Source organism: Electrophorus electricus, chromosome 15 (genome assembly GCF_013358815.1).
Source record: "Electrophorus electricus isolate fEleEle1 chromosome 15, fEleEle1.pri, whole genome shotgun sequence".
Taxonomy (NCBI): Eukaryota; Metazoa; Chordata; class Actinopteri; order Gymnotiformes; family Gymnotidae; genus Electrophorus; species Electrophorus electricus.
Genome location: NC_049549.1, coordinates 5,108,899 through 5,134,216, shown reverse-complemented (window position 1 = coordinate 5,134,216; position 25,318 = coordinate 5,108,899). Strand labels below are relative to the sequence as shown.

General features: G+C 44.6%; 1 protein-coding gene across 4 annotated transcripts; it reads right to left on the bottom strand.

Moving 5' to 3' along the window:
• Positions 1–12,689: 12,689 nt before the first annotated feature.
• Positions 12,690–23,492, bottom strand: pxylp1 (2-phosphoxylose phosphatase 1). Of its 4 annotated transcripts, none has more exons than XM_035533915.1 (6): positions 23,385–23,492; positions 22,163–22,304; positions 17,718–17,879; positions 17,498–17,624; positions 14,664–14,803; positions 12,690–14,432 (listed from the first exon to the last, which is right to left on the bottom strand). In XM_035533915.1, exons 2-6 carry the CDS (start codon positions 22,239–22,241, stop codon positions 13,399–13,401), a joined length of 1,542 nt encoding a protein of 513 aa, XP_035389808.1. In that variant the 5' UTR covers positions 22,242–22,304; positions 23,385–23,492; the 3' UTR covers positions 12,690–13,398. The 4 variants fall into 4 exon arrangements, with proteins under 4 accessions (XP_035389808.1, XP_026882212.2, XP_035389810.1 ...); XM_027026411.2 differs by having other exon boundaries at positions 23,390–23,492; XM_035533917.1 differs by having other exon boundaries at positions 14,664–14,767; positions 23,390–23,492.
• Between the last annotated feature and the right edge of the window lie 1,826 nt (positions 23,493–25,318).

Here is a 25,318-nt window from a genome sequence, read left to right as displayed (position 1 = left end):
GTGTGTGTGTACTATATATGTTGAACTGAATGCACAAATTTAATGTGAAGGTTCAATTGCAAGGAGTAATGCAATTCACTGCAATAATGCATGTTTCTATGCCACCACTCCTGACTGTATTGTCAGCAGCTATCGCAGCTTCTGTCTGTAATCCAGATGCAAAGAAAAATCACTATAGCTGTTGCCAATGTTAAATTGCTCCACTGTTTTCATTCGTATGAGCACTGGGTTTCATTTTTTCTTTCAAAGCATCTCTGTTTTCATATGGACCAGATTACCTGTGTGATAATGCCTTTAGCAGTATTCCTCATATCTATACTGAGAATCAAGGTCTGGAAGGATACAGTCAGGGCTTGTATTCAGCCTAACATCTCAGCTGTAACCGACTGTAAATAACTCTTCTTCGCGCCGGTATTGCTCTTGCTCAGATCTTCCATCCCGTCTACCCAGGACTACCTCTTGACTCCCCCCCCCCCTGAGAGCTTTCAGCTCATTTAGGTTTCTGGGAATTTTTATTGATTTACTTGTTTATCTTTGCCACTCCTGGCAGCCAGCCAGGTCCACACAAGATGGGAGAGACCAAAAAGGAGAAGGGAAAAACTAAGACGGAGTCAGACACTGGCAGAGTTGGGTGGCTCCTGGCTCCCACCGCAGAGTAGCCGTATTGTGCGTTCGGTCGGATTTGTGGAAGAGGTGGTGGGGACGAAACGTGGGGATGCGTGGGGGCAGGGAACAACTGGAGGGCAGTTCGTCTCCGTTTGGCCAAGTTCAGCCGTGCAGCGCACAGACACAGGCGCACACTCACACACACACGGTCTGGATCGCATCGGACATGGAGATGATGTGCTGAGTGAAACCAATGGGGAATAGTGGAAGATCAGAAGAAAGAGAGAGAGAGGGATGGAGGGATGGAGGAAGGGAGGAGATAAGTCCATTCCTCCTACACCCTTTTCCCATCTGCCAATATGGACAGTATTAAGCCTTAAAAGAGAGCAGCACAAGAAGGTAGAGAAAGAAATACTTTGGAGTAGGCCCATGTTATTCCACTTTAAAAAGTAACTCTCTCTTTCTCTCTCCCTCTCTATTTCACTCTTTCTCTCTCTCTCCTCAGTCTCTCTTCCTCCGGATCAGCTCCAGGTCATTCTACACGGATCATCTAATGCGGTCCGATGCGGTTCAACCATTTGCTCAATCCACCGTGTTCTTCCAATGGCACCCGGCACAGCCCTGTGCTCGTCCAATCAGCCTGGGCCGTGACGTGACCACATCGGCCACATGATGTCAGCGCACTGCAGAATCTGTTAACGACCTCTGCCACACCGACTCAAAACACTCTGGAATCTATTAAGACCTTACCACAATCTAACGCTTTATATATGTGGAAAAGATTAATAACAGACAAAGTTATTCCAGCGGTGAGTGGGAGCGGTGAGAAGTTTGCTTAGTGTAAAGCTAAAAACAGCTTTATGGGAAGCTGTTTCAACTCAGAGGGTGCTAAGGGCTCGGAGAAGGGTCATTTTATAGTCTCTGAAGAGTAGGGAATCTATGCACTAATCATATACTGGAGCAGTACCAAGCGTGCTAAGTGACTTAATGCCCATCAAAAAAAAAAAGTTTATATGTCCTGTCCCAAGACATCGACAGTCATCTACAGGATACTCACCGGCCAAGGAGTGACAGTAATGGGAGACCTTTACCTTAAAACAGTGAAACAGCTGGTGATGCCATGTTTCCACTGTCCACTGTCCACTGTCCACTGTGGCGGGTGTATGTGGCACCGGCACATGTGTTGGATTTTTTTTTCTCTGGGATTCATTTCACAGTTTTCGCAGTGGCGTGCCCCCCAACCCCCCCCCCCCCCCCCCCCCCCCCCCCCCCCCCCCCCCCCCCCCGGCTAAGATTGCTTTTCCATTCGTTCCTCTGCTTGAAGCACATTTGGCTTTTTTGCAAGAGTCGCCCTCAATTATGGACGAGAGCCTATGCTAACTGCAGTGTTGCGGTTTGTTTTTAAAACGTCTTTCACAATCATTGAAAGAGTCGGAAGGGACGTGTGGGTATATCTGCGTTACAGAGATGTCCCCCCGGGAACGGCCTGATGAACTCCAGGTGGTTAAAATATGGCTGCTTCAATGACCTCAATGAATGTATTCTTTTTCTTTTCTTCTTCTTCTCCCTCTTTCCTTCCCCCTTTCTCTATGTCTCCTTTTCTGTGCCTGACTCACTCTCTATCTCGGCCTCTCTGTCAGATCTTCCACAGGTCAGCAGACTCAGGGGTCGATCTTCACCTCCCCTACGTCTCATAATTAACGACCACTATGAAAAGTAGACAGAGAGACAAGTGCATAAGCAGACCTATAGAGTCTGGAGCAGGGAGCAAGCACAGAGACCTGGGGACGTGGATGTGTTTACACACAGCAACCGTCCGTCACTGGTGTGGACAGATGGTGGCAGGGCGTTTGATTTAACTGGCAAGATAAATATTTTAAAAACCTATTTGATTTTGAGCTGTGGTCATTGGTTGCAGATGAATTCCTGTTTGTAGGTCAATGTGTTGAAGAGTCCCTAACCCTCACACATTACCTTCAATGAAGTCAAAACTTAATCTTCCCCAGCTCCCTCAAGCTCCACACACAGTTAACTCAAACTGGCTGGAGTCAACAGCTGCAGTCACAGTCGCCCAGACAATCACCACTGCATTATGGGAAAAGACGGCAGAGGAGCACATTCAAGTTCAGTCACGCTTCCTCACTGGGCCGGGTGAGTGTCACACACATTTGACGGGAATAGAAACATGTGCATGGACAGACGCACTCGGCTCTAAAACTGTGAAAATGAAGCCACTTCACCATATGGAGCCCACTTCATCGTCATTTTAGCTCCTCCATGCCCCTATTAGGTATTAATGCAGGTTTAGTAGTTTATTTCCAGCTATTATGGACACTGAGCTCCACACATGTATGTGCACACTTGGAATTATTGCACTGATGTTATGCTTGGGTGGAGTTCAAAATGTGTGCAGACACATATGCACACCCACAGGCCAACATGTGCAAAGTCATTATGGGCTACAGTAAATAACAGACATTGCAGTTCTGGGTACCAAAGCCTCTTTGTGCAGTCAGAGGCAATTGAGGCTTTTATCTTTTATTATGTGTCGAACGAAAACCTTGTATTTCTTCAGATAAACTTTCAGGTTCCTAGATGCAGATGCACAGATATGGTAGAGCTCTTAGAACTATTTGTGGCAGACAGACCAACCCAATTTATGTAAGTCTCTGGCAAAACCAGCATAGCCCATCTCTCTCTCTCTCTCTCTCTCTCTCTCTCTCTCTCTCTCTCTCTCTTTCTGTCTCACTCACTCTCTCTTTCCTCATCCTTTCATCTGGCCTTCCACACATCTGTGTCCAGCCTCATCCTTTCCTGTCCCCTTAGCCAATCCGAAGCCCAGCAGATGCCTGGTCCTCGGCCGGCTCGGTTACCAGGGGGACATGTAGCCACCGCGGGGCCGCCCGCGTCCCATCATGCGGCTCCGGGTGTTCATTTCACACAGCTGCTGCTGGTGCAAGAAGAAGGTGTGTGGTGTACAAAGAGAAAAAGGAGGGGTGGATGAGTAGGCTGCGGTACTAGAACACATGATGAAGCAATTGGGCTACTGGGGAAAGAAAACGAGAGATACAAGACCTGTGTGTGTGTGTGTGTGTGTGTGTGTGTGAAAGTGTGGGTCCACATATGAAAGGACACTTCTACAGGAACTGAAAGTGTGAGAGCACGATCCAAGCACATGATTATATGATTAAATGACTGCCTATCCAATATCTGACCCATGTTGTATATTAAAGTTCTGAAATGACGAACCATTCGGAAAGACGGACGGGCTTTTCCGACATCACATTCCATCCTCCAAGCCTCTCGCGTGTCCTGGAGAAATGGTGAAGAGGAAGATTTCTCTTATTCTGCATTCATTCCTCTCTCCGACTTCTCATCATCTCTCTGGGATATCTGTTTCAGGAGGGCATATGGTTGTTAGATTGTGTTTCATGTCCAGCTCCTGTAGAGTCAAAGGCTCTTTGGGACTCTGTGTGGGGTCAGGGGGATTGATAACCCCCCTCCCACACACTTGCGCTGGCTAGCATCTCCGAAGGCTTCCTCTCCAAAGGGAGGTCATTTAGGATCACATGGCGCTGACTTATTGAATTCTAATCAGCGCAGTCATCTAATGGTGTCTCCCCTGACACGCTGCTTCTTGGCGAACCAAATGGCATGTGTGGGGGGTGTGAGTGTGTGACCGTGTGCTCATGGGGAGGCATCTTAAATTGTTCTGGTTCGGTTGCCACAGTGAATCGATGCCACTTTGCGGCGAGGTATTGGGCCAATTTTGTTTTGGGAATATCTTTTTTTGTTGCTGTTTATTTTTCTCCTTAGACATCATCATAATTTAATAATAAACTATATGCAAGGCAAAAAGTAGTCGATAAAGATACTGCAAAACTGAATTTAAAAAAATGCAAAACAACTAAAGAGCACCAGGGCTCATGCAAATAATGACAGGCATGCATCATTCTAATACTTTTGTTCATTACAAACAAAAGAAAAGAAAGCTTTAGACACAATCTTTTACCATATTATTATTATTATTATTATTATTATTATTATTATTATTTTAAGAGGTCCTAAATATTTGTCTGACATGGCAGACAGTTGCTATAGATGTTTTGTTCTAACAAACGAGAAGCAAGGTTTAAACAGCAGCCATCTTTTTGCTTTACTGTAGCTGTCAGCGAACTGTTAATAACTATGAGTTTGTAACTTGGAAGCCACCTAACTAATATAGACCTCAGTCATGAGGGGGTGTTGTTTTTACCTGTGTGCGATGAATGTTGAGAGCCTTTGTAATGGCTACCATACTATGCTCAACTGCTCACTGACACACTTTTGATTACCACACATTTTTCATAGACAAAATATTGTGTGTGTGTGTGTGTGTGTGTGTGTGTGTGCATGTGTGCTGGCAGACTTGTGCCAGAGGTCTTGAGGCAGAACCATGAATGTTCTTCCAAAAAACAATTCACCTTTTCTTCCAATGAAGAAGCACAGGTGTTCATAGTTAAACAAATAATGAGCAATTGGGGTAGAAGGGGGGTAGGATCAAAGGGACGTCAACCTGTGACCAAAGCCTGAGGCATCTCATTGGTTGTACATACAGTCAGTCATGTGTATACTCAGTCTACTGTTGGGGCTGAAAGCAGTTATACCTCAAACTATACCTCATCGCTGTTAAGCAGTAATTCCTCCTCCAACATGCAGGGCCACACGCACACACAGGCAAAAAAAATAAAATAAAAAATCGCAACCCAGCAGTTTCAAAATAAGCACCTCCATATCCCCAGTAGTCGAGTCGAAATGCGTTTATTTTGTCAGAGTGCAGAATTTCAGCACTTCCTGCTGTCTCCCACCGTGGCACCTATTCTCTGCAGTGCTGCTGAAGTTCCGATAACGAACACTGTTCCCAGAGTGCGGGACGTCCTCATCGAGATGGCTTCAGCCCGGCACTGCCGCCGTGGCAACTGCAGCGTTCAGACTCCGGGCCGCAAGGCACTGCCACTCCATTTCCCTCTGTCACTCTGATTGAGCGTCCCCGGCCTGCACGTTCATGCCTTAGTGCGCACGCGCCCCTCAGACGCTGTGCATTTGTCTTATTTATAGCCACAGCAATGGACACTTGTGTAGGCTTATAAGGACACACACACACACACACACACACACACACACACACACACACACACACTCACAGACACACAAGCACTCCTCTGAGAACGTGGACTTGTCACATTCTTCCAACTTACATCGCACTAATGGTGAGATATGGAGGCACTTGAGAAGATGCACAGACTCTCTCGCGCACACACACACACACACACACACACACTTGCTCACACATGTCATGCATCAATAATGGGTTCTTTATTTCTTGGCTTGCAGATATATGACAAAAGTAAAAAGTTGGGTTATTGGGGGAGGGGGATACTTTACCTCGCACTCCACTGATTGGCCATCTAATATCCCTCCCCTCGCTTTCTCATACACACACAAAAACACGCACATTAACATACAGCATACATACCTATAAAATGCCCATTTCATATATCTTTGCTTTCAACCAATCCTACCTGTCCATTAACTCAGCAGCGTGGCAATGAATTTCCACCAAATGCCAGGATACGAGGCAGGAACTAAATGCGAGAGAAGAAAAAAGCTGGGGGACTGAAAGAAGAGACGATTTCGGACAGAAGGTAGTGCGAAGCACGTTACGTTCACGGCGGAGAACAACGTGGCGTTGTTTCGAATCTATCAGCCTTCCGAGGCCGTTTACACTCCTCCGCTCTTGCCGGCCGGTGACATTCCCAGTAGCAGCCTGTTCGGGCGGTTCCTGCCGGAAGGTTTGGAAACACTTTCTCACAAGGCCATACAGCGATCATGAAGAAAGACTATGGCAGTAGGTGTCATTAGAAGAGAGTGAGCAGAGAAGAGAAAGGGTGAGAAAAGCACACAGCAGCAGACTCTGGGGAGTGCTAAACATTTCATATCTCTCCCTGCATCCCTCTCTTTCTCGTCCTTCTCTCACCGTGCCACCCTTTCACCAACCTGAAATCTCATCATCATCTCCTCCCTAATTTATGCCTCTCCCTCTCTGTCTCTCTCTCCGTGACAAAATTAGTAAAGTTTGGTAAATGTTCCATCCTTCCCCCACTAACACGTGCACATCAGTGCACACACGCACAAAGGAGGGTGAACACACATTTGCATTGTGCTTGCACTGTTCCAAGGCAAAATGTGGTTTATGATGATAATTATGCGATATCTCAACTCTGTCGCTCCCCTTTTTTACCCTGTACAGAACTGGAGCTGGTCTTTCCACCCTCACACTCACTCTCACCCTCACCCACACACAGACAGAGAGAGAGGGAGAGAGAGAGAGAGAGAGAGAGAGAGAGAGAGAGAGAGAGAGATTAGAGAGAGAGAGAGAAATGTGTAACAGACCTAGACCACAGTCAGGCATGCAAGTAGGCTTATAGTCTTAAATTGTCTAACCAACAGGACATAAGGGACTTCTTCATCATGGCTGTCTTATGCACTATTCTGCAATTTAGCTACAAATCAGCACACACACACACACAGCATGAAGAACAATGACAACAATCAGCCAAAACCTCAAAATCTCTTGCCATTACAAACATTTGTGTGAAACACATGCACAAGCGCAAGCACACACACACACACACACACACACACACACACACAGCATGTGTGTTTTCCTTGGCTCGTGTGCTCTGATGCTGCTGGTGTTATTGGAGAGGCCTGGGAGGGAGGACTGGTTAAGCCTTAGGGGTCCTGGACACACCACCTCTACGCCTCTCTCTCCATCTGCTTCTGTAGGGCTGAACAGAGAGGTTCAGCCCAGGCCAGAAATATGGCACTTACACACACACACACACACACACACACAATAACCAGCACACAAACATATGCACAAAATGATCAACTACAACTCTCATACTCTCTTTCTCTCTCTCCCTTTCTCTCTTGGTCCCCTATGCACCAGGTCCCTAACCATTACCTAACCGTTTTCAATTTGCATACAACTCTTATCTTTTCTCTCTCTCTCTCTCTCTCTCTCTCTCTCTTCAATAATTAGAGTGGGAGCAGCTCAGGAACTAATGAACTAATCAATGTACACACACTCTCGTATTGATCAAGCAGCGTGTGTGTGGATATGTCTCAGAGACAGAAAGAGAGGGACAGAAAGAGATTTATTCTGTTCCTTTAATAAAGATGGTCATAAACTAGATCACCACGTACAGAAACAAGGCTGAGGTAATTAACTAACTTATCTGTCGTGGATAAAGAGGGAGAAAATGGAGCAGGAGATGTTACTCTGTTTCAAGGGTAAGATTCTGTTCCTGAAAAAAAGAGCTGTTTTTGTGTGTGCGTGGCTAAACTGTTGGTACAACCTGAAAATCAGCATGTGTTCATGAAACAGGTGGAAGGGGTATATACCACTGTGATTACAGGGGAGGGGGAGTTGACCTGTCCAGAGTGGACTGAACCATTTTGTGTATCAACACTAAAATCTGATACTCGATTATTAAAATACACTTTGCTTGTGTGTTCAGTTTCTTGAAGTATATCCTGTGCATGCTTGTACTACAAAAAACAAAACAAAAAAAAAAAAACAGGATTTCCGAGGAGACAATTTGAATTCTAACACATAAAATAAACATCAGTGCTTGAGTGTTTTGTCATAGTGTGTGTGCAGAGTGCAAACTCCCCTCTGTAATGCAATGTACACTTCTGTCAAATTCTGTATAAATAATTGAGTCAAGCAGAAGGTATTTATGCTGAATGCTAAGACCACAACAGAACAAGAAAGGTGAAGCATTCCTCCATCATCGTCTAAGGGCACCTGCTTCTCCCCGTAAAAACAGGCACCAAGTGAGTTGAGCTCACGAGCAAGGGCTGTGACCCCAGGCCAAAGGTCAGATTCAACATGCATGTTATCTGATGAATATCTGTCATTGCTGTCAAGAATGCATATAGAATACATTGTTTTAGGCATAATACTTTGAGCATACCTTCATTCCTGAGTTGCTTACATTTCTCAATCAGCAGTGGATTTGGAAGGATAAATGTCCCTGTGACTTAGTGGGAGGGGATGGGTGGCGTTTATTATCCAATGTAATCTGTGGTAGGCATGTTGAGCACAGGGATTATAAGATATGATGTTGCATGTGGAATTTTTGAGTAAAAAAAAAATGTTGTTTTGTATCATATCGTATCCCTAATTAATTCCACCAGTTAAATGCATTTCAGTCAATCTAGATGATGGTGAGTCAGATTAGCCTCTCAAATTCCAGAATTATTATTCAGTCATTAGTTTTAAGGTATGTTTTCCAGTAGCAACACTGAATTGTTCCATAATTACACAGTAACTAATATCAAAGGCAGGTAATTTTAGACATGACCAGTAGGTCCTTGGAATGTAGGAAGTTAACAATGGATTTTTCAGACTGGTGGGAGCTGAGATATGCATTTGGGAAATGTTTTTGAATGGGCTGTGATAGGCAGGTACGTGCTGTCAGCCATGCGACGCACTGATGCAGGGTTTGGGGAACTGGCCTGAGGCCTGATTGTGTCAACAATGACCACCATGAATACCAGAACCTCCATACATCTGTAGGACAGTGAAGGCACGAATGTGAACACGCACAGATGCACACGCACGCACGCACGCGCATGCGCACGCACACACACGCACGCACACACACGCACACGCGCATAGTTGAGATGATGAACTGTTTGTGGCATGTGTGCGTCTCTTCTCTACCTTTCTTTTTTCTCTATCCATCTATCTCTCACTCTTTCACTTCTTCTCTCTTCTTTTCTTCTTTCTTCCCTTTTCTATCTTTCCATCTCCTTGTCTTTTTCTCTTCCACCCCCCCCCCCACCCCTTTTGCACTTCTGAGGTGCTGACAATCATGGCATGTTAATGCAGTCAGGGCCAGTGGTTACTGCTGAGAAGTGTGTGTGTGAGGGGAGGGGGCATTGTATTTAGAGAGTAAGGCAGCATTAAGTGTATGGATCTGTACTGGCTGTGGCTGCAAACATTTCAGTGACATGAACTGTCTGACAGATCAGTGTTTTGTGTGCGTCGCCATGACCTGAACTGTCAAATGTGGGAGGGTTACTGGGATCCCTAAAGATGACCACTGAGTGGAACCGCTTTGCTTCATTAAGTTAGCCAACAGGCAGTAGACGGTCATAGCGAACAGGCAAGATGAACTATGCTATGATGTACGTTACAATTTAGGAAATAGCTAGCTTGGGTGTTTCATTTTCTTTAAGCCTCATATATTTGCTCCTGAAATCAATGTCCTCTCCTAATGTGCATTAATAATAGGAAAAGAAAGCCTCGATGACATTGAGGATGTTCTGATTTTAAAACAACAACAACAACAAAAACAAGCTATGTATAACCTTCAAGCGAAACGTTTCAAATGCTGCAGTTGTTTAGCTAAGCAACTAAGTTATGTTAGCTGCCAAACCAGCCAAAACTGCAATGTAAAACTAAGATGTATAGTTACCTTGCACAAGATCACCAGAATATTCCCACAAATGATGCTAAAATTACTAAATCCACTGTGATGCGTGTTAGTTATATGCGCAATATACAGCTGATATCAAAAAATTCAAATATATTCATCATTCATCATTATAGCTAGCTGGCTGGAGCCCAAAGGCTTACTATTAGCCGAACAGCCGACTTTGACTTTGGACACAAATTCAGAGCAATGAACAAATCTGCCATAATCCACATAACCAGCATAAACGTTATTTATGAGGTGTTAAATAAATTAAATAGTACGTCATTTGAAGTTGGCAACGATCGATTCAGTTGAAGATAAATCATATTTTTACATTGATTAGGTGCTTCTACCCACTGCCTAAACCAGCCTATGAGTTTGAATCTGTGTTTTAATTACAGTGGTTAACAAAGATATTGTCCCATTCAAAAATATACGTTTCTAATATACGTTCAAAAAAAATATGTTTCAGATTTTCCCCATCCCCCTTAGCTGTGGTTGGTGGGTTTTCAGTATACTCATATGTCATTATGTATAGTGTGGAAAAGTAGTACCAAGAAAAGAGAAGCCCTCTGTTTTGGCAGACTAATGTTGGACACTCAAGAGGGATGTTCCTGAGGCCAAATATAGGTGAAAAATATACATATTTTTAAGTGCAAAAACAGCCTTATGTGTGAATAAGTAATATATATTTATTTTTAAAAGTTGTCACTTAAAAATCCTGCCTGATTGAAAAAGTCTAAAAAATAGAGTCGAAATAAGTAAAAAAATATGGTCCACCTTTTTTAGTTTGTGGGACAGTAAATGAATAAATAAATATTGTTGCTTAGTGTTATGAAATGAGATCCAGTAAAGATCTCACTACTTGAGCAGTCTTTTTACTAGATAATTTCTTACTTTTACATAAACAATCATTTCAATGTCTACTTCTGCATGGGTAATTATTATTTTCAAGTATCAGTGCTTTTAGCTGAGTACAGTTTTTGGTTACTCTGCACACCTCAGACCATACGTGCAAAGACAAACACCCACACATACCCTCATGCCAAGACGCACTCACCAATTTCCCAGCAGTGACCAGACAGAAATTGCAGCAGATGACATCATTATTTTTGAAATATGGATGAAGCACGGCTGCAGCTATCTATAAAACGCTTCAACCTTAACACACAGACACAGACACACAGTGTCCTGTACGCAGACCTCCGTATCTAATACACCCAGATACACTCCATTCTAAGGAGTCCTAGCGCAGGTTCCATTCAGGCACAGGAAGCACTGTAAAAGCAGACCACTCAGTGGGCCTGTCTGTTTATTCGTGTCATCCAAGCCTCTCTGCCTCAGACATTTCCCCGGCAACAGTCTCTACTTCCTCCTTTCCATCTCTGCTTTTCCCTCGCTCTGGAATGCTGGAGGTGAATCATGACAGGGACTGACTGAGGTCTGACACGCAGGCTGTGCTGCACAATATTTGTGCACATCGGCCTCGTTTTTGTACGCGCGCGTGCGTGGTGTGTGTGTGTGCAGTATTTGTGTTCACACACATAGCTACAGTATCCTAACAAAACCACCAACCTACCACCTGCTAGAAGTCTTCAAATCTTTGGGGAAATGATTTTGGCATTGCACATCTATTTAACCAACTACCCCCGCCCTCCCAGATTGCTCTATCTGTTGTTATTACTGCTGTACACCAGTCAGTAAAGAAACATTTATCCTGTGGTTGCTGACTCTACATCCTGAGTGTCTCTATTTCATTCCTCTTCTCCCTCGTCCACTTCGTGTTGCACATGAAGGGCTTTTCCCCAGAGACGGACGGCTGACCTGTTTCAGAGAGGAGAAAGAGAAACAGAGAGGGAGATTCAAAACACATGTTGATGATTAAAACTAAATTCCATATCCTCCATTTTCGTATTTGGAAAGACTGAAAAATGATCGGTGAGCACTTAATTTGTTGAATCTCATGAACACACACACACACAACACAAGCGTTTTAATCACCCACTACAGCGCACTCCCCACCCCACACACACGCATGCTCTTTAATTAAGATCGATTTCTCTGTCTGCCTAAGTAAATGAATGATCTTTTCTTTGGCTCTTAAGCGAGCTTCATTAAAATCGTCTTATGTTGAGTGCCGTCCCTCCAGCACAGTCTCGTTCTCCTTCTCTTCTCCTTCTCTCGCCTTCATCCTCCCTCTCCGGGAACCTTTTTTCCCAAAGCCACGACACAAAAGTGTTGGACACGGTCTACTGACACAAATTTCACTGTCAAAAGATTACAATGTGTGTTAAAGTAGCACTGGAAATGTGGGTCATGCGCTCTACATTCTTCTATTTTTACTGATTATGAATATAATTCATGGGAGAGACAGTAACAATTTTACAGCACGGGAGATTTGAGGTAATCTGTTACAGACTCTCCTTGACGCCCGAAGAATCCACACCAAAAGGGCTCTTCTGCCATCTGGTGGCCATTTTGTGAATCACAACGATTGGCTTGTAGAGGTCATGTGCATTGCAATTCTAACAATCAAACGAGTGAAACATGTAGACTTGGGTTCGGACTTGAATTTATTGCAAAATGTGCTTTGATGTTAGGAATGTGGTTGAATATTAATGATATTATGATCATCACAAAATAAACACTTACTACATGAACTTTATAGCAGCTTCTAACCAAAATAATAATAATAATAATGTCTATTTCTCGTAAATTAAGGAGAAAAAAAAAAAAAGACATTCCAACAGAAGACAACATTACACTATACAGCTTTATAGAATCAAAAATCAGTTCAAAATGCCTTAGAGTTTGTTTGGTTTTTTTTTTAATTCAAATGAAAAATTCTAACTGGTCCAGCATGGATTCCATAAGCCTGGACATTATGTCCTAATACACGGTGGGGAACAAATATGGAGATCCATAAAAAAAAACAACCCACATTTCCACTGCAGGAACATGAGAGTAAAGTGGCCGAGTGCCTTAAGTCTCCTACGTTACAAACTTTTAATAACGGCACAAAACGTCTGCAAACAACAAGAAAAATCAGTCTGATTGTCCTCAGGACTGCGCTAAGCAATCAAGTTTTGATTTGCTTCATAAAAAAGGCAAGAGGTGTGCAAGTGTGTGTGATTGAGAAAGAGAGAGAGAGGACACAGACTGTACTAAAAGTCTTGTAGAAATCCTTTTCACCTAAAGCTGGCAGGTTAGACTTTGGCAGTTACTGTCAATTTTACATGTGCCATTGTTTCCTGTCTCTCTACAGAATGCTCTGATGGCAGGCCTGCTGGTAACTGGTGGCATTGACAATGCTAAACATGCCCCTTCTCACAAAGGACAGGAAGTTACCCAGAGGGCAGAGCGGCCGGGCAGAGTGGCGGTCGTGATGGCGGCAGAAGGCAGTGTGGAAGGTCAGATCTTCCCCGTTGTAGAGCACACGTACAAACGCGTCTTCGACAGACCCCCTTGCCCCCTTTACCTGCCGCACTCGCACACCCCTCCCCGTCTCGCCCGCTTGCGGACTTTTCCACAGCTCAAACACCAGGCGGGCAGCGAAGCGCGGAAAGCCGGCCCCCTCCAGTCCCAGTGCACTCAGCACGGGTTGGAGGGTGACATCGTGGGCAGAGGCCAACACGAAGGCGGGTTCGGCCCCGCCCTGCCTCCCTCGGGCGGCTCGCTCCATTCGCTGTGCCGTGCGGTTCAGGTATGGGTGGGCGGCCAGCGTAGCGTAGCGCCGATACAGCCCCGCCTGCAGCCGCAGACGCTCGTCGTCGCGCTGCTGCCGGCGGAGGGCGGCGAAGTGGTGTCGCGTGAGGCACGCCCGTTCGGGGGGCAGGGCCTGGGCCGGGACCGGAGCCGGGGCCCGGGCACAGGGGAAGGGCAGGCCATGGCACACGTGGCACAGCAGTGCATCCACGGGGTTGGCCGCCCGCAGTGTACGCGTGGCCACGCCTAGTGCCGTCGCCATAGCCACGTAGGTGCGCTCCAGCTCTGTGTCAGCCACCCGCTGCCGGTACTGCCTCTTCTGCTCCTGGTCCAGGTAGCGGTTGCGGGCAGGGCAGTCGCATGCCGCGCTGCAGAAGAGTGTGCTCCACTGCTGCCGCAAGGCAAGTCGTGGCCAGGCAAAGCCCGGCAGGAAGCCGTAAAGGAGGGCCAGGCCACTCTGCAGAGTGCGGCTCTTGCCTGTCGTCTCCACCCACACGTGGCGCGACGACCAGTCAGCCGGCAGCAGCTTATGCTGCCTGATGTAGGCCTGGTGGAGGATAGCTCCATTTTTCAAGTGCTGGACCACACCTATAGAGAGAGACACAGAGAGAGGGAGAGGGAGACTTAACATTACTTTCAACTGCCCTCTAATGGCAGAAGTGCAAAGGAATTTTGAAAAGCTGGACTTTTCTTTGCTTTGTTCAAACACTCGCACAGAATTTGGATTTATTCCCACCCACCCATTGGGCGTGGCACGTGGCCTCAGCATCCCAAGATCTGCAGGGCATGACGTGTGCGAGACGCTTGCAGCTACGTTACCTGTCTGGGTGAGCTCCCCCATCTCGCAGACCCTGTTGTTAGGTATGCGGGGCAGAGAGGCCAGCGACGTGTCCCAGTGACCTTGTGCTCCCAGGGCCATGTGACTGATGAAGGAGGCGAGGAGAGGGTGAGAGGGAACCCTGAAAGAGAAAGAGAGAGAGAGAGAGAGAGAGAGAGAGAGAGGGTGGGGGGGGGGGGGGTTGAGAGACATATCCCACTCATAGACCTGAAGCACTGTGCAATACATCTTTGTCACCACCAGGGGGCTACAACATGACATAAATGATATGGTCACCAGAGGACCTTGATCCAAAGTCTACTAAATATAATCCAGTGTGTGTGGGCGTGTATTTGTTTAAAGCTAGGATGTCAGCTGGGGAAAGACAGCGAGAGAGAGCGATTTGGGGTTCTTTAAAATGAGGAAGCAGGTGAGGATTATAAAATAATACTTTAAATCTGGAGCAGCAGGGGAACGTTATAAAATGCCCATGGATTAATAAATCTCTGTGTGGCTGGCTGCTTTAACTAGAGTGAGGGCCCTGCCTCAATTAGCCAGGACCCTGCTGCAACCATGGAAACAAACAATTATATTCAGGTCTGAGAGGAAGTGACTGCACCAAAGCAGTGTGAAAGGGAGAATTGACAAGCCATCAGCCCACGAGAGAGCATGCTAATCAGATTACAGTTACAAACTCTTTCTTTCATACACACACACACAGAAGCACACACCAGCCATTCTGCCACTCATGTTTTAAATTCATGAAAACCTTTTGAAAAATGGTTTCATAGGGATTATGTCATGAATTATGCCGATGGCCCCATGCAAACTCACACACAGCTACAGCAGACTTCTGCAGTACTATGGCAAACCAGTACATGTGCACTCACACACTCACTCAGTGGGGTTTTACGTCTAAACCTGCTCACTACCAGTATTATCAGATGAAACCTGTGTTTACAGGCTTTATTAGGGTGGGCGCATGGGTGAGTAAATATCAGTGTGTGCGAGAGAGAGAGAGAGAGAGAAAGGCATTGTACTTAGAGTGAGGCAGATCGATTCACATCGATGGATTAATAGCTGATCATCTTACAGTTTTGCTTAAACACTAAGGTTAAGGTTTTTGTACTGAAGTGAAAGAAAATTAAGCAAGAGAACGGGGGGGGGGCATGAAGGATGGAGGCAGGAGAGAGAGAGAGGGGTGAATATGAAGGGTTAGAATTTTAATCATTCCAACTCAGTGTTTTCCCATGCCAAAAGAACTTTTCCAACCAGAACTGGCTTTCAGTAGCATTCAGTTCTCCCTGCGGGCTCCTATTTGCAGCTCTTAAGAACATGATTCCAGGCCACCGAACTCTGAGCTGTCCGCAGACTGAAGGAGACTTGCGTTCACATGCTCGCCTTTGAGTGACGTACTCCAAAAAGATGCCAGCAACGTGAGCTCAGCTTCCTCAGAACCTGCTCTCAAGCAGAGAGGCCCAGTATGCATGCATGAGTGTGTGTGTGTGTGTGTGTGTGTGTGTGTGGTGAGCCCAAATTAGCATAAGAGAAGCCTGAAAGCCCTCGCTACTTCAAGAGACGGAGCACTCATGAGATTCAGGATTTCCTGGTACCCACATGCACGCACGCGCACACACACGCGCACACCCGTACTATGTAATTCCACAAACAGATCGCAATAAAAACAAAAGATTACTCAGCCCTCATAGAGAATGATTTATGCCCTCACAAATCTCTCCAACACACACACACACGCAAAATAAAACACACGGTGGCCATTCCAAACCTCAGTATGAAAGGCTATCTTATTGAGACACAGACACATGCGCAAATACGTTCTGCATCCATTTCTGCTTGAGCCTCTTCAGCCTCTCTCTTGTGTCTGCTGAGCTTTCACGACTCTCGGCTGCACTTCCTAGGGTCCTTACAGTCTAATACCTCAAGGTTTGAATGTAGAGTATAAATTCATATACACCTTCATCAAACTTCAAATCACTGTATTTTCATCATATTAGATGTACTTAGACCATGTAAACTTGACTACTGTTTGGGTGACGGTAATAAAGCTTAGAGACTCAGTTATGTCAGTTAAAAAGCCTAAAGAGACATGTAAAATGAAGGCATACCATCTGTTCCATGCACAAAACTGTGTCCCTGAGATCATTTGCTCATCAGCAACAGCGTGCAACAGAGCAATAAAATCGTAACGGAGCTATCAGAGAGAGAGAGAGAGAGAGGGAGAGAGAGAGAGAGAGAGAGAGAGAGAGAGAGAGAGAGAGAGAGGGAGGGTTCAGTCAGGAAGAGAGACAGAGCACTGGATGTTCTATAACTAGCAGAGAGGTTTTGCTGATGCTGATCTGCTACACTCTGTTCACCGTCTCTGCTCTGTTCCTGACATGCTGCTCGTTTTACATGAAATCTGCATTTCTCAGGGGGACCCAGAACATCAATGAATTGTGGCTTGTTCCATAGTGTTCTATCTTAAGCACTTCAATCTCCAAAACTAAAGAACTTGTTACAGATGTTATAGATGTCAGGATGAAAGCAGATATCAACATTAAAAAGAATGAAGGAAAACCTCAAGCAGCCTGAGTCTTTTGTTCATACTTCATTATATTATACTCTGTAACAATGCATCAATCATCTATTGCACAACGGAAAAATGTGTTTGACTAAAATTGTTCCATTGTGCAAATTCAGAGTATCAGTGCACACCAGCATATCAATTAATTATACAAAATTACACAAGCCAAGGTCCCTAATGTACTCAAAAAACTTTTTGGTGTAGGTCATGGTCAGGAGAACACCACCAACACTGGTTTAGGCTGGTACACACCTGTTTGGTGACAGGGTGCAGTCTATAGCTGGCCTCTTGGTCTGGGGGATGGAGTAAAGAGGGTAACGGTCACCATGGCGAATCATCACTTGCACCGACAGCAGCTTGTAGTCGGCCAGGCTGTGTCCTACAACACAAACACGTGTTTAAAAGGTGTGCGTGTGTGTGTGTGCGCGTGTGTGTGCGCGCGTGTGTGAGAGAGTGTGACAGTGTGCCTCACCTTCCCAGGTGTGCTCTGTTTGGTTAGGGAAGTTGCAGTAAAGGTAGGCTTCACGAATGGGGTCTGGCTCAGGGGCCTCAGTGTGGATCACTGGGTTGAGCCTCTTCCTGCTTTTACCACGCGACACCTCTTCAGACACAGGATTGGTGGGCACGAGTTGCACTGGGAGTGGGGAGGGTTGTTTAATTTTTCTTACAGAACCACACATGCGTGCACACACACATACCCATCCACACACCAAACACTCAGGAAACCTTGCAGCTTGGTGTGAAGAAGATTGCACTAAGCCCTCTGTTTTCTCGGGACATCGCGATACGCTTTACACTTGCACACTCACTTTCTCACAGATATTCAACAGCCAACTGCTTTTGTGTGTTTCCCCCCCCAAGAATCTTCTGCCCTGAATGAATAAAACACATCATGCTTATTCCACATACAACAACACAGTGGCTCAGACCCGTTATATCACTCTCTCTCTCGCTCTCTCACTCACTCACTTTTTCCAGTCTCTCATGAGCTCATAAAGTAAACACTTTGTGGCAGCTCGCTGCTGCAGTGGGTTTGGAACTGCCATGGCGATGTGGGTTGACATGGTGGGGGGGCTGAGAGGGGAGCTGGTTGGGAATGGTGGGTCTCCATGGTGACGGGGGGGGGGGGGGGGGGGGGGTTCGCTAACAAACCAATGAATAAGCTGAAGTCAAAAGCAGCTTCGTACAAGCTCTGAGTCTTGCCCTGTGCTAAACTACCTGTAGTAAACGTGAGAGAAGCAAGACACGGCTGTATGCCGACAGAAGCGACAGAATGCTGGGTTCATTCCTCCTTCCCAAAGGTTCCCAAAGTTTAAACGCTATGCCATGATGGTGCTCGTCGGAGTCAGTGTGGTCCACAGCACCGTCCCCCTCACACTGCCTCTAAGCACGCTCAAAACAGAATGATAGTCATGGGCTCACACAGATCTCTCACCGTTCGATCAGATGCCTTAACGATGTTGAGCCTGCCAAGAGCCTTGGATCGCTGCTGCTGACTTCTGTACTATATTGATTGTCCTTGACCATCCTTTTATATTTATTGATTTTTTAAGATTCTGTTTCATTTCGGATTTGAAACTGCAGTGGATGATGATCTGACTCAGATCAAGTTCGTAGTTGGGGCTTTTGCTAGGACAGTCAGCAGACGTCTGAATGGTCAGAGAAAAGTATCCTGTTGTCTCTTAGTATCTTCATCGAGCTTCAGTCACAACAGACTCTAAATGCACCACTCACAATTAAGCTAATACTTAAAATCAATGCAATTCAATGTTAAATTAGACCTCATAATACAAAATAAAATGTCTCACTGATGAGTTAAAAAAAATAAAATAAAATAAACCACACAGGTAAACATCGCATGTAATTTGAGTCTCATATGGTTGTTAAACCAAACACATTAATTTATCAGATCAGTTTGAACTCACCCACGACGAGAATAAGTGACAGATGCATTCGGAAATAAGCCGGCATTCTGGACTATGTGTGTGTGTGTGTAGGCATGTGTAAGGTCTATTCGGAATCACACACCCCCTCCATTTTTGGTTGTTCCCACCTGGATACACAGACCAACCAATCCCATCTCAGCGATGTGAGAGGTGAGCCAATGGCAGGTCACCTCGGTGCAGGGACTGATCAGACAAAGAGCTCTTTGTAGCCTTGCTATAGTGTACAGGGGATACCACACACACGGGGGGCGGGGGGAATAAAGAAAAAGAGGGAGAGAAGGTAGGGTAAGAGTCAAAGAAGTCAGCAGGATGTCCTAAGCCCAAACCAAGTAGAGATTTGCTGTTTGTTTTTTTTGGAGACTCCCACTCAGATTTGGTAACCTTGCACATTTGTGAGCTTTAAACTCTTCTCCTGAGGTCTCCTGTGAAAAGCCACAACCCCTCACCTAATACGCTGTTGCTAGGCTATACTTTATATAAGGTGAACAATACAGTCACATCAGACCCTAAGGCATAGAATTATTAAATACCAATACTTAATTGACACTTCCAGAGCAATAACTCACTGCACAGCGTTTCTTTCATTCAAACCTTATTGTGATTTAGTTATTAAAACAAGCAAGCTTCGTTTATTCAATAGAGCCTGCAATAACGTTTGAGTAACCGTTCCAGATTTTGTGGGAAATTTGAGCACACGTCTGTGAATGACAACCAAAAGCACGCCCAAACATCAAAAACGTTCACAGAGTTCCACAGACGGAGAGGCAACAGGGTGGGGACACATCATTATATGACTGTTCTAAGAACAGGCCTGTGTTTGGACTGGGCCAGTTGTTTTAATCACAGCCCATCAATGTACGGATTTGGGCCTCACTTACTGCATTTTGAGCACAGCTCCAAAAACATGGATGATAAACCTTGCAGTCGTCCTGCCCAGTTAAACTGCACCTCAGTTATCATCCCCGGGTATCTACCATCGCAGAGACTGAAACGAACAACTTCCCCTAGCTACCACGGGCTGTGAGAGTGCGGGAACAACATGAGCGTAAGCGTCCTGGGCACCGGACGAGACCCCACCAGACTCATCTCAGCATCTGAGGTTAGAGCTGACCTCATCGCTTCTGTTGCTCTTTCGTTCACCTTTCTCGCACCCTCTACAGTCTAGGGTTTCATTGTAACACCACGCTTCAGTGAACTCAGAGAGAGTGAGAGAAAGAGAGCAGTGAAAGAGGGGAAGAGAAAGAGACAGAAAAAGAGAGAGGAAAGAGAGTTTAAGATGGAGGTTGCCCTACATTCAGGTACAGGGAGGCTGCTTTCAGCGTCGGTTCGTAAAGGATGAATTAGTAATGACCTCAAAGCGGGTGAGAGCAGAGTGAGAAAGCAAGAAAGAGAGAGAGAGAGAGAGAGAGAGAGAGAGAGAGAGAGAGAGAGAGAGGGTGAGAATGAGAGAGACAAGGCAGAGAGGAGGGAAGAGACAAGAGAAAGTGATGGAGACGTTGATGAACCAAGGAGTTTCCTAAAAATAAACTTGTGAATGTCAACTTTCCTGGTCTGCTCAAGGATAAGGCTCTGTCACTGAACGAGTCAAACCCTCAGAAGGGGTGCTGCTCAAGCATGCAGCAGAGTGCACATGCCTGAATATTTTTGACACGTGCTCATGCACACACAGCCCGAGTAGTTAAATGGTGTTAAGCTTTAATTTCTTCTAATCTTTTATTAATCGCTCATTGCCTGCAAACTTTACCAGCAGTGGAGATGAGGCCACATGTGGAGGCTATCAGACCAGGGACAGAGACAGAGAGAGCACCCAGAAAACTACAACCAGGGAAAAATTCTTCAGTCATCAAGACAGTTCCACACCTACATGCAATTGCCTGTTACACTGCTGTACTAACACCTTCAATATTTACAACCTGAATTCGCATACATGCAGGCTTGCAATGCTACAGTAACCCTGACCATTCTCTAACAAACTCCAGAGTGGCTCCACATGATCATCTCACTTTTCCCCCCAATGATGCCATCCCAATGCATAAACAAAATAACCTAAAAAAGCCATATAGTTAAACTATATACCCTACCTCTTTATAGATGTGCATGCAAATTGGCATTACCAATCTTCTTACTGTTTATCGGTGGTTTCTGACCATAAGACTACTGTTGGTTGGGCATCTTTTGGTTGCAGAAAACTCTGAAACCAGCGGTGACAATGACTCATGTAAATGCTCCAGCAACACTGCTGTGCCCTGTACACTAGTACTAGCTCAATACCCACCACCATGCCAGCATGCCTGCATGTCACTGTTAACAATGTTCCACTGCCCACTGGTTACCAAAGGCCACATAGTCAGAACTTGACTGTGAATAACTGGCTACACCCAAACTCTGGCTGACGATAGGTGGGACTAATATATAAAGAAAGAGCCAGGCCATTGTTCACTGTTTCGCTGCTCTAGGGTAGGGGCTGTGTGAAGGAGCTCATTTCTCTCTAAAACTTGCCAAACCTGCCAACGGCACCCAGTGCCTTCGTTACCGCTGACATGGCTGCCGACTTCATTCCTGCTTCAGCACAGCTTCAGGCTTCTAGCATACTGGTACTAGAGACCCCATTATGATCTCTGCTAGCAGTGGTGTCTAAAGCGGTGTGGCGTTGTCCATCCCCACATATCACGTCGCAGCTGTGTGCGTGTTAGATAGATAGATAGATAGATAGATAGATAGATAGATAGATAGATAGATAGATAGATAGATAGATAGATAGATGTTTAGGTCACAAGTCTCCAAGGGAAGTTGCTTTGTTTTAAGAAGTGAATGCGACCATAGTAGGAGGGACATGCGCTGCAAACAATCATACACGAAGCTCCAAGGGTCCTGTACTCCCAGGGTTTGGAGGAAAAGCAAGAATTGGACAGGACGTGATCATAGGAAGCCTAAGCAAGAGTTAAAACAGGCACCTCACACACACACTTACAGTACTGGAGGCTGAAGCTGAGAGCAGCCAGTACCGCTCCCACCACCAACACAAGGATGAAGCGGTTCCGAGCCAGCATTTTCCCCTGATTGGTCCAGAGACCTGTCCATCAGCCATCCAAGCACGTTCCACTTTCAGGCACCTGAATGCAAATTAAATAATGAGTCGTCCGGGTTATCATTAAATTAATGATTAAATTCAGGTGAGACGGAAGCGGAGTTAAACCATATGACTCTGTGCAGACAGCAAACACACACTACCAACAAAGTCAAATATACTCAAGAAGAGATCTCAAGTGCTAGAGGCCATCTGGAAAGAAAAAAATGCAATTACAGCGAATGTGTGGAACACGTTCGCACACAGACCTACCACCCACCCCAAACTAATAAAACCTCTGCAGTGGTTCATAATTTTAGCAGGAAGGTAGACCGGACCCGTCAGGACAATTCTCTCTAGCACACATACACAGACTGTAGAAGCGAAGCTGCCATACCAGCCTAGTAGCTAGGGTGTTATTATAGTTAAATATAGACGGCATGATCGTTCGGTGCACACTTTCAGTCCAAGCTGGTCACTTGTTGTTTTTTTCCTTTGCAAGGAGCGTCAGATTAAAAAGCCTCTCGTTAACGTTTCAGTGTCTTAATTAACTTTAAACTCCTGAAAAATGGGAAGTGTGCGTTAGTTACATTTCATGGGAAACTTTTAATATCACAGCAGGCACTCTTTTAACGGCTCGTTTGACCGGCAATTATGTTCTCGATTTGCAACCTATTATGTTAAAACTGCCCAAACTTCAATAACCTGTCTTCATGGTAGGTATAAGCTAAATACTTGAACAGGTGAACCCAGCTACCAGATATACTACGGTTAGCTAGTTAACTAACTAGTTACTTACATACCGCCACATGAAAATGTGTCATTAGCTCTAGATAAATGCTGCTGCCACTACCGGTATAAACGTTAAAGCACCTCTCCTTTGTGACCGTAATTAAGAGACAACCTAAACGGTAGTTTATCGATCTGCTAAACAACACAAAATAGTGATATAGGTTAGCTTAGGGAGCTACACATAAGCTTCGCCTCAAGAATGCCCACGGGAAAAACCGTAACCAGGGTAACGCACCAACGGCTCCCCGCGTGGGATATGTGCCACACAATCTAGCAACAAATGAATAAGGATACACTAACTAAACACCTAAGGGAAAACAAATACACGCTTTACCCAACTGTAATCGCAGAAACTCTCTTGACAGATGTGTATGTCCATCGAGGGTCGTAGAAAGAACGCCGACATTCCAAAACCGGCTCCAGCGTCCCCGTCGGCGGTGTGTTTTTCGCCCGCCTCCAGGATTGAAGCGTGCGTGGCTGCCGTGCAACTGTGGTTTTATTGCGCCCCCTGCCGACCTGTGACGGTGAATGCAACAGTGTGTATCTAGGTGTAAGTTGATTGTTACACTGAAACCGAAGTTTTGGTACAAGGGACTGTCAAGGGTGATGCAGCGAAATTTCATTTCGAATGACCAAGTAATTACCAAGGTTAATGTCCCTATATCAGCAATGATGCTTTTAAAAGTCTTTGTGCACAAAAGGGTGAAATTTTGTGATTTTTCTATAGTGATAAATAGTGAATGTAGTAAAAAGAAAAATAGAATTATATTGATTATAAACTATTTTAAGTTATATTAAATAAGATTCCATAGATCAGAATGCTCTTTGCTTTTCATTTAATATTTGCAATTATAAAACAATCCAGCTCAATAAATATTCAGAAATAATATTAACATTTGAGCTAAAAATCCAATAACTATAACAGCTTCAACTACTCTCATTAAGAGGCGATCCTCCTAAAGTCAACACTACATACATGTATTACTGCATTTGAATGTTGATTTTGTTATGTTGATTTTTTATTTTTTGCCCATTCAGTCTGTTCCTTCATTAGGTCACTAACTCTCCTGCATTTGAAATAATGATTTCTGAAGGTGTGGATGAAGCAATCCTTCCCAGGTATTTTAGTCTGCTGAGGATGTTGCCGCACACGCTCGTTGTTCACTGTGCCTGGGGGGAGGAGGGGCACTAGTCATTCTAATCTGGCATCATTTCCTTCTCTTTTTTCCAAAACTGCATTAGCAGATCAGGTATTCCATCTGATAAATAAACACGATATTAAAAAAAAAAAATGCATGGCAAAATCGATTTATAAAAACAAACACCGTCATTGAAAGTTTCAGAACTTCAGTATTGATCTGCCCATCACTAACAAAGGGTGAAAATTGCATCAGGTAAAGACTGTTGGTCGACAGAATAGTCGTGTCTTTTATCCTTGTCACATGTCTAGTATTCTCATTACTGAAACTGAATATATTTTTCACAATAATTCTATTTGTCATGCCACTACTTTTAAAGTGAAATAACACTGCATCTATTGAATTAATTTTCTCATGATTTTTTCACACTTTTAAATGAGTGGATTATGCACAAATATTACAAATTTGATATTTAAGGGTGCTATGTCACAAATGCATGCACATAATCCAAGAAATCTGTGTACAAAGAAGAACATTGTTTTGAAGCAACTCAGTCTAGCTTCTTGCCACTGGTCTGCCTCATTATTTTCCCTGTCAGTCACAGCTCACTTGGCCTTTTTTTTTTTTTACATTTAATGTAATTTCTATTGTATTTATAAGCAGTCAGTGATGGCTATATTCAGTCTTAGAAACAATATTCTGTTTTATCATTCAATCTAATATTCAATCTTATGAAATGTAATTTGAATAAAACGTTTGTGCAAGGTTCTGGCATTTTGATCTGTAACCCATGTAATGAATGTAAGTAACAAAACATATTAACTTATAGTAAATGTCAATAGTTTGCCATTACAACCATTTTTCCTTAATTCCCTTTCATTTTTTTCTATTGCTGGGCATTGCTGAATATGGCTTAAGTGTGTGAGAAAGTGAGAGAGAAACAGTAGTTCAAACAGCTGAAGGCGTGCCAGAAACTAGAGTCTGAGTCTGTGTTTGTAAGATGCTAATTCGTCTAATTTATTTGTTCTCAAGCTTATCTTTTTTTGTATTTATTGTGTCACAACAAATGACAGATACAACATTTTACACATCAGATTTAATGAGATTTGTGTATCTGTGTATGAGATCA